The 10,361-nt window shown below is 53.7% G+C and overlaps 5 protein-coding genes across 5 annotated transcripts; 2 read left to right on the top strand and 3 right to left on the bottom strand.

Moving 5' to 3' along the window:
* Nucleotides 1-129: 129 nt before the first annotated feature.
* On the bottom strand, nt 130-1,643 carry BDZ83DRAFT_585510 (putative serine esterase-domain-containing protein; the record flags this gene model as incomplete). The annotated part of the gene is made up of 3 exons (XM_060505852.1): nt 130-1,095; nt 1,151-1,450; nt 1,587-1,643. The coding sequence occupies 3 exons, from the start codon at nt 1,641-1,643 to the stop codon at nt 130-132; spliced, it is 1,323 nt and encodes a 440-aa protein (XP_060361415.1).
* A 1,700-nt stretch (nt 1,644-3,343) lies between these two features.
* On the bottom strand, nt 3,344-3,854 carry BDZ83DRAFT_464425 (uncharacterized protein). The gene is made up of 2 exons (XM_060503249.1): nt 3,740-3,854; nt 3,344-3,620 (listed from the first exon to the last, which is right to left on the bottom strand). The coding sequence occupies exons 1-2, from the start codon at nt 3,777-3,779 to the stop codon at nt 3,391-3,393; spliced, it is 270 nt and encodes an 89-aa protein (XP_060361414.1). The 5' UTR covers nt 3,780-3,854; the 3' UTR covers nt 3,344-3,390.
* Nucleotides 3,855-5,028: 1,174 nt separating this feature from the next.
* BDZ83DRAFT_706173 (exonuclease) lies at nt 5,029-7,351 on the top strand (the record flags this gene model as incomplete). Its single annotated transcript, XM_060511524.1, has 2 exons — nt 5,029-5,403; nt 5,545-7,351. The coding sequence occupies 2 exons, from the start codon at nt 5,029-5,031 to the stop codon at nt 7,177-7,179; spliced, it is 2,010 nt and encodes a 669-aa protein (XP_060361413.1). The 3' UTR covers nt 7,180-7,351.
* Nucleotides 7,352-7,483: 132 nt separating this feature from the next.
* BDZ83DRAFT_632243 (SPFH domain/Band 7 family protein) lies at nt 7,484-9,125 on the bottom strand. The gene is made up of 2 exons (XM_060508956.1): nt 8,566-9,125; nt 7,484-8,471 (listed from the first exon to the last, which is right to left on the bottom strand). Exons 1-2 carry the CDS (start codon nt 8,884-8,886, stop codon nt 7,962-7,964), a joined length of 831 nt encoding a protein of 276 aa, XP_060361412.1. The 5' UTR covers nt 8,887-9,125; the 3' UTR covers nt 7,484-7,961.
* A 201-nt stretch (nt 9,126-9,326) lies between these two features.
* BDZ83DRAFT_722168 (UcrQ family protein) lies at nt 9,327-10,078 on the top strand (the record flags this gene model as incomplete). Its single annotated transcript, XM_060512447.1, has 4 exons — nt 9,327-9,385; nt 9,545-9,570; nt 9,752-9,929; nt 10,024-10,078. 4 exons carry the CDS (start codon nt 9,327-9,329, stop codon nt 10,076-10,078), a joined length of 318 nt encoding a protein of 105 aa, XP_060361411.1.
* Nucleotides 10,079-10,361: the final 283 nt, after the last annotated feature.

Raw genomic sequence — 10,361 nt, 5'->3', positions numbered from 1 at the left:
AATCTGTGGTGCAAGAAACACACGGTTGAACATAATTTGTACAAGAGGTAATTTGAACTCTAAACCCATCGCTTCTCCAACTCCAAGCTCCAACTCCGATTCCAAAAAACAACACCAAAACCACATCGTCTAGACCGCGAACTCTTCGTTAAGCCAGTGCTTGAGCACGACGTGGCCCTCGCCGAATGTCTTCTTCTCCCAACGCACAATAATGGCAGCATGGCTGTGCCTGTCCTTGTGGATCCAAACAGGATACTTGTGCCAGCCCACAGAATCGAGGGCCTGAATCATCTGGAACTGGTAGGGCGCCAAGGCGAGGGTAGGCTGCGACGGCACCGACATGCGCCTTTCCCTAGCCAGGAGCTGCGTGGTGCTGCGATCCATTTCGACCTCGTCCAGATCCTCCTCCGATTCACTGCCCAGGAACTCTTGGTCTTGCGAGCTGTTCAGAGTCTCGTACACGTGTTCGACCTCCTCCCGAATCTCCTTCATCCAAAGCGGGCCGCGGTATTCGTCGATTGCCACTCCTGCGAGCCCCTTTTCGTGCAATTGAATGCGTTTCGATGAACGGACCGTCTGGACAACAGAGCTAAATAGGAACGCAATTATACCAACGGGGACGAAAATCGTCAAGGCAATGGCGAAGGGAACGCGCTTGATCCATTTCCAGCTTGAACCGGCGACAGACGAAAATGTGGCCGGCTCTGAGATCTTTGGCTTTGGCGCCACGGGATGATTGGGGTCGAGAATAACATCTTCGTAGCCGTCCAAGAAATTGGCTTTGATCTTGTCGACGTTGGTGTAAGGGTCAGTCTTGGTAATGCCGGTGGTATAGTGTACGGCACTTCTGTCGTTGACGATATTGGTGTATAGAGTGTGACGTTTGAATCGCTTCAGTCCGGCGAGGAAAATGGAGTCTGGATCGGCCAAAACGGCGAGGAGTGGTCGGCCGGTATCGCGGAAGTTGTCGATGGTGAATAGCTGACGGCCGGACATGGATAGGGTGCGAGCTCCAAGAACATTCCACAAGTGATTGTGCCATCCCCGGAGTGGTGTACGGACGCCGAGGTGTGGCGTGGCAAAAGTCACAAAGTTCTACCACAAGTTAGTCGTCATCGTTCTTTACTGCATCAAGAGATTTCTCTCTCACCATGCACTCCACGGTATCGAGTATGCCCTTGGAGTGAAGTAGGCCAACTGCGTAGCGGGAGACGAGACCTCCGAGCGAGTATCCGACGATGCTCAGCTTGGTGATCTTGCCGCCCTTCTCCTCAATGAGGCGCAGCTCCTCCTCGATCTCGGCGCACACGCGCTCACCACCACGCTCGATACCATCGTACGTGAAAGAGCCACTGTTTCGCTTCGCAAGTAACAGGTGTAGCTTGTCGGCAGAGTACTTGGCGCGCAAGCTTTTGGCGATCTGGGCCATGTGGTTGGGGTTACCCCAAAGCTATGGAGCCGAGGCGGCGTTGCGTTAGTTCAGAAACATTCATGACGTCGTGGGAAACGGTGCTGCAGACTGCAGACGGGTGCAGAAAGGGAGAAAAAGACAGGGAATAACGTGTAAGGTGTAAAAGTAAACTCACCCCATGGACCAAGACGCAGAGATGGTCGGCCTCTGCGGTGCCTCCGGTGTAATCCATTAGATAGTCGTAGGATGAGATCAGGGACCGGTTAATAGAGCGAACAGAAAAGGGTAACAACGTTGAGAAAAGTTGCGATGGAGAGCGTCGAAGGGAAGCTCCAGTGGGACGCGCTCCGAGTTAAATTCTCGGGGCGACCACAAGAGTCCCTCCAACGGACAATCCGCGAAGCCCGACCGTCGAGGTGGAGGGGGGGGGGGCGTCTGAAGTCCGCTCAGGACAGTAGACAGCTGCTTGGTGGCTGGTGAGGTGAAATTCAATAACACCAACACTGCCCTAGGCCCCAACACCGGGCTCTCCCGCACGCTGGCGGAGCGGCGTTTGCTGCTTTGCTGCCCGTAACGCTGAGGGGCGTATGTGAGTCCCCTGGATTTAAGGGGGAGATAAGGCGGCTTAGCACCACGATTGCTCCGGTAGTCTCCTGTGGTGGTGTGCTCCCAGGCCGCGATTGGGTGAGGGTTCCGTGCGCCGCGTGGCTCCAGCGGCCTGATGATTCCTCCTGTCTCCTTTGCAGGCCGCAACTACTCGTCCAAGCTGTTTGTTGATTGGACAGAATCTGTGTTTGCCTGCTAACCACACCTCGTACTTTACCCTGAGGTAACTAACCTTACCAAGGGTAAGCTGTCGGTAAGGTAGGGATCGAGGTACCTAGACAGTAGACGGGAATGGAATGCGCGCACGCGACGTCTCGATTGGGACCTTGCTGATAAAGTGGAGGGAGCTGCAGGACGACTTCGCGGCCGTTGGTGGGGTGGAATCAGCTTGTCGGGATTGCGATCCCGTGACGACACCTCAAGCTGCAAGTCTGTCCGTTTGTAGGTAATCCTGGGTTGGGTGAGCTCGCAAGATGGTCGGTTTTGGGGGAAAACTCGAGAGTAAGACGAAGGGACGAAAACGTCCCGCGAGGTGGTGAGGACCCTGAGCTGAACTTGCGCGCCGGCCGCCCACTCGCCGCTGATACGAAGTAGTCGATAGGGCGGGTGCGTGAGAACCCAATTGCGAGATGGACTTTGGTGTTTGGTGTTCATCCACTAGGTACGTCACGGTGATCTCCAGCTTTCGCTTCGCAAGCGCGTACCTTATTCAAGAGAATTGCTTCGTTGTGCGACTTTCCGTTCTGCCAAGGCAAAGGTTCTCGGAAATCAAACTTCATCCAGGTGGTGGGCATCGAAGCCTCATTTATAGACGGCCCAAGATTGAAAGATAGCATCGTACAGGAAGCAAGCCAAAGTAGTTTGTGAACCCCTCGCTTCATCTCGCTCCTTGATAACGATTTCCTCGATAAACGGCCCAGCACAGGAGTGACACTGACAGGCAGGACATACCTCCCGGCCGTACTCAGACTCTGCGCTACGGGATATTCACCGCCAATAGCTCTTGTCCAACCGTTGCACCGCGATAGGCAAGTCCATCCTCGAGACCAGGGCTGCCCATGGTTTCGCCCTTTCTTTTGCTGCCACTGCCACTAGCACTCGCCGGGGCTCTGATACCGCAGTCCCGTTATCAGCGGGCAGGAGAAATGGCTGGCGGCTTCGTTAGGTTGGCGGGCGTCTTTTGGCTTTTGACTCTCCTGCTCTGCCTGCGCTGTGTCTCTGCGTGACTGCGTCACCCTGCCCATGCAAGGAAGGTCCGAAGGCTGCATTCTTATTGATGTGCTCCGTATGGAGTACATACATAGTGGTAACTCAACACCTCAAGAACGAGGGGCTGTGGTGGATAAGGGAGGACAGGTTGATCAGCAGGTCCATCATATCACATGCGAGACCATGTCTGTGCAGCCTCGCGCGGATCCGATAAGAGATGTCGGATCTGACGAGCTGCGAGCACAAACAAACGAGAGCACGGCGGGGCTTGGCCATGCTGGCGTCAGATATAGGTACTGAGATTGATAAAGTGCGATGTGACGGAAGAGCAGTGCAGGTTGGTTTCGTGAATCAAGCCTTATCTGTAGTGTACTTTGTGCGATTAATACACTCTCTGCCATGATGTAAGTATCTCCAAGATGTCTTGGCGCGGGTGGAAATGCCCGTGTGTATTATCGGGCTGGTTCCTGGGCTTCCAAAGATGAGACGGTGGATGAAATAAAGTTTGCGTACCTGGAACTAATAACGATATACTGTGGGCAAGACTCCTCATGGAGGGTCCTGGACGACCATGGAGGGAGATATCGCGGGCCTACCGATTTCTCCAAAATTCAGGAATGAAGATGCTGGGCTTATTCAGAAAAGTGACAGGTCGATAGCAGACCTGGCTTGCGTGGATGGCCTTGCCGTTTTCGGGTGTTCGTATGCAGGCAGGCCGCAAGCTGCAAAAAGATGATTGATGGTTGGTAAACTCTCATCTTGACTCAGGTGGGTGATGTAACGGCGTCGAAACAACTTTCGGTGTAAAAGGACAATAGAGGGTGCAACCTTGAAGCTCAATCGCAGCCCATCTTCCCTACGTCGACGGTTCGATTGATGAGCTAGACCTGTTGCCTTGTCTTGCCAGGACATGGACGTCTTGGCAACCTTGATCGTTGCGTGCCCTCATTGCGTGGCAGGGGAAGGTGACGACGAGGTACTCAGAATGCATTGGAAACTGCAAGATCCAGACCGACAGTGGAGATAAGTGCATCCCCGTCAGGTACCTAGGTAGTGAAAGATCCAGTGCTATTCTCGGTCAACGGCCCCACTAGAGCTTCAAGCTGGCCTTCCGCAGTAAATACGCACCTTAGGTAATCCTTCCAGACGCTCGGAGCCTCCCTTCATCCCAACTCCGACAAGATTCGAGACACATCAACCATCTGTGACACTGTCCCAAACCAACCCATCTTTATGCCTTGGATATTCCCGTTATCGTCTTTTTGGATCATCACCCAATCTTACTTCATTCTTGTGTCAGCCTCGCCCGGTCTACGCGCCACAACCGACCAACGTCCCCTTTGTCCGTGGACCCGCGAATTCTCCGACTGGAACGTCACAACCTGACCTAACGACATTGGCCCCGTCTGCGTCTACGTCTACGTCTGCTTTCTGCCATTTTGGCTATGAGATCCTCGCACCATTCCCCCGGATCTTCGAGGCCTTAATCGGCGCTTTCACACTCAATCTATCTCTATCCCTCTCGAGCTCACTTAGGCTTTTCCCACACCAACAGCCAGTAGTCTCCTCCCACACTCTCTTCACCATTTGCAGCTTCCTCTGTGTATACACCTGACGTAGTATACTTCCTGACGTAGTAGCAAACGAGGCTCTGGCAGTCTCCCATCTCCGTCACTTTCGTTCCTTCCATTTCCTCAACTGTGTAGTAACAGACGAGAAAGGAAGCAGCCGCGTCTGGCGCTCCTGCCATTGTTCAACAGAACTATTGTAACTTTACAGCTTCTGAGGAAAGTCTTGTCACAATGTCCTTTGTAGACCTCAAACACATTCCCTGTCCCAAGGGAGAGCAATGCACTGCTTTCATGTGCCTCTTCCAGCATAAAGCAGACAGGGATAAGATGGCGGCACCTTCAGCACCGGCACTCAACGCGTTAGGAACGTCGGCAAAAAGGTCGACTGATACCACGACGGATGCAACCCGGGATGGCCCTCGAAAACGTCTGAAGGCTGCCCAAGACGTCAGAAACCCCGCCGATTCTACAAGTCCTCCCACTCCTGTCAAAACGACCTCAAAACAAGACGTTACCGCACCAAGACCAGATGACACTCTGTCACCTGTCGCTCGGCCCATCTCACCTCCACCTTTAAAGCGTCCATCATCCTCCTCTTCCTCCACGGTCGTGAAGAAGCTTCCACAGTCTAAACCAGTCGCACCTTCTCTCGCTTCTTCGTCCGACCTCAGGAAGTCACTGAATCACTCTGCTCCAAGCAGGTCCTCTCCTTTATCATCTTCTAGTAATCCTCCAACCAAACGCAAGGCTGATTCACCTGCCACCACCACTACTACATCTTATTCTTCCCCAGTAAATTCAGCCTCAGTACAAAAAGACACTCCTTCCACCCCGTCCAAGACCGACCCTCCTAAGAAGATCAGGAAGGCCGAGGCTCTCAACCCTCGTTTACTCAAATCATCACCGGCAAAGTTTGAGATTCGCTTCAAGCTCGTGCAGTTGCTACATGAACAATACGCTCGCCTCAACAACGAGCTCAAGAAGACTGCCAAAGACGCAGAAGAGAAGCAGCTCCTTCTCACAGACCAAGATCTCATTTGGAGAGTCCTTGACGAAGAAGAATCCACGGCGATAGAGAAAGGCGCCATCTATTCAAACGTAATAAAAAACAAAATCATGCAGTACAAAAAGATGACACTCCTTCAGTGGAAGGAGGAGAGAGTCGTTCAACGCCGCCAGACGACTCAAAAGGGCCCTCACAACAAGGCTACCGCCCCTCCCAAGAAGATTGTTACGGGCTTGACCCCGGCCCAGGAAGTTCAGCTTGTTCGCCAACTCATCACCCCCATCGACGGCCTTGCCGCCCACGGCTACGTCTCATCTGTCCCTGCCGAGGCCGACATCCAGAAGGCCCGTGAGGGTCTTGATGCTGCAAAGGGTTGGGAGAAGTGTGACCGCTGCGACAAGCGCTTCCAGATGTTCCCGGGTAGAAGAGAAGAGGATGGAGCTCTCGCCTCTGGTGGCAGTTGCACCTTCCACTGGGGCAAGACCTATTTCCCCGAGCGCCAGATGGGCGATAGATCCCAGCAACCCAAACGTTACCGATGCTGTGGACAGGCCGTCGGAGATTCTGCCGGCTGCCACTCCAACGCTCACCATGTCTTCAAGGCATCGGATCCCAAGAGACTTGCGTCTGTTCTCAACTACGCCGAGACACCTGCCAATCCCAATGCTCCCACCGACAGAGCTGTTGGCTTCGACTGCGAAATGTGCTACACGGTCCATGGTCTTGAGCTCATTCGCCTCACTGCAACGTCGTGGCCTAATGGAGAGGAGTTATTGGACGTCCTCGTTCAACCCATCGGTGAGATCCTTGACCTCAACTCGCGCTACTCAGGTGTGTGGCCTGAAGACATGGCATCCGCGGTTCCCTGGACTGCAAAGGAAGAGGATCCAACTCCTGCCCAGGCGAAGAAGATGTCGAGCCCCAAGAAGACCAAGAAGAAGATGAAGATCGTGTCCTCGCCTGAAGTTGCCCGCGACCTTCTCTTTGCCCTCATTAGCCCCGAGACTCCACTGATTGGACACGGACTGGAGAATGACTTGAACGCCGTTCGCATCGTTCATCCTACCGTCATCGACACCGTTCTTCTTTACCCTCACAAGCACGGTCTTCCCTACCGCCTTGGTCTGAAGATGCTCATGGACAGCCTTCTCAACCGTAAAATCCAAGTTGAGACGGCTGGCAAGGTTCAGGGACACGACAGTGCGGAAGATGCCCGGGCTGCAGGAGATCTCGTGCGTCTAAAGCTCTCGGAGGAATGGAAGAGCATGAAGCTCAAAGGCTGGAAGCTCGAGGGCGGCGAGTTCGTTCCTCCTGGTGGCAAGGTGGACGATTTCAACGGTCACTTGACTGCCGAGTTCCTTGAATCTGCCCTTTAGAGCCGGGTGAGCATAGCACATGGTTGATTTTACGAGAGAATGAGCTGGCGTTGGGGAAGACTTTGGGTCATCGGACATGATGCCTTGGGTCAATGGGCTTTTGCAGTTATGATACCTGCCCTACATGGGGTTTCTTTAATACTAATTGGTACATGGGACCATTGTCACTCGATTATTCTTACCTTTTTTCCCCCCACAATGTGACTGCTCGTGTGCGACTATCTAACATGTACCTATACATTGAGTAACAGCATACCCGCCTGGCGTTTCTTGATCCCTCGAGTAAGTGTCGTATGGTCTCTACCAAGGGGGAGGGGGGGTTAATACAAGATAAGTTGCTAAAACACAGACAACTCAAAAATCGGGAAAAGAGGGGGGATATGAAGTGACCAGAAGTCATGTTGGAGAAGTATGTGTAGGAATGCCGATGAGATTAACTTCTTATCATTTAGCGAGGCTGTCTGAGATATCGCAAGTGCTCTCCGTATTCATCTTCGGGTGCTCCCAGGGTACTCTCAGAGGTATGAATACAAGAGAGAGCTCTGCATCTCACAACCAATGCGTACACTTCACAGCTTATTCTTCAGCCCGCCCATGAGTTGGGCTTTCACCAAAGCCAAGGGTACGGCACGAAACAAGTGTGTGGAAAGGCGGCAGAATTCATTGCCCTATGATTACACTTATTGAAGCGGTGACTTGCCTTCAAAGTCTATAATACAACGTCGCCCTTTTTTTCACTACTTCCTTCACTCACTCCTCCTCCTTGACATTCAACAACCACTTTACGGCCGGCCAACGTTCAACAGCATCTGGTTACCGCTCTTACCGCCGCTCGGCAAGTACGCGACATTCGGATTCGACGACAACGTCGCCGCGATATCCCGCGCGGCCTCAATCTTTCGAATCTGCACGAGGCCGTCGCCGTTCTTGGCAATGGCCTTGCTAATCGTCTCGGCGGACTCGGCCTCGCCCTCGGCGCGGATGACGTTGGCCTGGCGCTCCTGCTCGGCCTTTTCGACAATGAAGCGCGCGCGCTCGGCGTCCTGCTGGGCAATCTGCTTCTGCTCGACGGCCTTTGTGAACTCCTTTCCGAAGGTCATGTGCGTGATGGAGACGTCCTCGAGGGCGATGTTGAACTCGGCGGCGCGCTTGCGGAGGTCGGAGCTGATGCGCTGGGAGACGGCCTCGCGCTGGGTGATGAGCTCGGCCGCGTCGAACTGGGCGACGATGGACTTGAGGACCTCGTTTCCGATGGAGGGGAGGACTCTCTCGTCGTAGTCTTGGCCGAGGTTCTGTCGAGAATAGTTTGTCAGCGTATGTTGTACTTTTCTCGCACAGAAGGAAGCCGTGGTTTGAATAGAGAAGAAAATAGACAAGAAATCTTACCTGGTAGATCTTGGGGAGGGCCTGGACTTCGGGCCGGTGCAGCACACGGAGGGTCAAGCTGACCATCTGGAGATCCTTGCTGCCCGTCGTCGTCGCGATGTTTCTCGGCTTCGTCCGCACGTCAAAGATGATGCTCCTCTGCAGCCACGGCACGAGGAAGTGCGTGCCCTCGTTGATGACGGCATCCTTGACACCGGACATTCTGTCAAAGATGACTGCTCTGGATCCACCCTTGACATCGTAGATTGACGACTGCACAACCGCGATACCAATGGCCGCAGGGACGGCCATGCGGTACGCAAAGCCCAGAGCTTGAGCCATTATGTCGGACGGCGAAGAGAAAATATGACGGTAGGGTTCGGTTGCTTTCAGTAGAGTGGCGTTTCGAGTCCGCTGGAGGGTATCGCGGGCTATCCGAGGTGGGCTTCCGGAGTCGTTGTCGTGGTGGTGGTGGGCTGGTGGTGCAGTGTATCCGTTAGGACTGAAGCTTGCCGAAAGCTCCTCTCACCAGAATGCGGCGGCGGTAAGCTCCGTCATGGAATTTTGGGACGCACTGGGTGACCGGGGTGGTCGGATGGGTGGTGACGGTTTGAAAGGGACAGTGTGCGCTAAGCCGTTTTGGGACGTGCGCCTCAGCTTTCGGGTTCGGCAGGAAAGGCAAGGACAAGATTTGAACCTCGTCCGATTCGACCCTCTCCGGTTTACTCCAGAATATCCAACCCGTGTTGCACATCACCGTCCACCACAGCACAACCGCCACGATGAGACCTACGCAAGCTCTTATGGGAGGACCCAGCGTCCCCCACGGAAAGTACTCTCAGTAAGTAACAAGTCTTCGTTGGACGTCAATTGAGCAGGCGAACGGGAAGGGGCGTGCGGGCTTTTTCCGAGTGAGAAAGATCGTGAGGTTCCTTCTGCCCGCCGCGCCGTGCATCACTCCCAATTGCGTCGTGCGAACATCTCGCTAACTTTGGAATAGCTACCTCGGCTGGTGGGGACATATTGGTATGTCTTCTCGCGATTTTCTCGATGTCGATTTACGATGGCGACGCGGTTGAATGATGGACAATGGTTTTCGGAAAATGGAGAAACAAAGAGGAGGAATTCATCCAGGATTTGACGGCCGACCACGATGCACAAACGATACGGACTTCGAATCGAACATAAGCACTGACAATAGTCACAGGTGGCGAGAAGCAGAGAGGCATCATCACCTACGGCATCACCCCCAACCGTCAGAACCCTTTCGCCGGTGCCGCCCACGACGCCGTCTTCAACACCTGGCGCCGCTTCAGCCATCAGGTCCTCTACTTCCTTCCTCCCCTGGTCGCCGGCTGGTACATCATGGACTGGGCCACCCACCGGTCAGTCACTCTCACGGACTTTGTTGCAACAACAAAAACAGCAACAGGGGCAATTCGAAATGAAGCAGAGGCATGGCGCTAACATTCGATACAGCAACCACTACCTGAACTCCAAGCAGGGCCGCGCCGAGTTCGGTGATGAGGAGTAAACGATTCTTTGTGAAGAAGGCGGACGACGAGTACTAGAGGCGGACAACGATTCCCTGTGTCAAAACACGTGTATATCAACTACGTAGAGGGGGAGACATGGAATAGAGCCCCATTTGGACGATTTAAGCTTGTCACATAATCTATGATTGAAGACGTATTTCACATTATTAGATGTTGACTCGTTCCTCGACTCACAACGGATCTTCCTAAGGCATGAAACATTGAGGCGAGTGTCTGAGTCGAAGATGTCACAACACCCTGCTTTGCCATGCCGCCAACTGG

The sequence above is a fragment of the Colletotrichum acutatum genome, assembly GCF_030867785.1.
Source record: "Colletotrichum acutatum strain CBS 112980 chromosome Unknown BDZ83scaffold_97, whole genome shotgun sequence".
NCBI classification, from domain to species: domain Eukaryota; kingdom Fungi; phylum Ascomycota; class Sordariomycetes; order Glomerellales; family Glomerellaceae; genus Colletotrichum; species Colletotrichum acutatum.
Note: the sequence above shows the minus strand (reverse complement) of the source record. Positions and strands in the feature narration are given on the sequence as shown.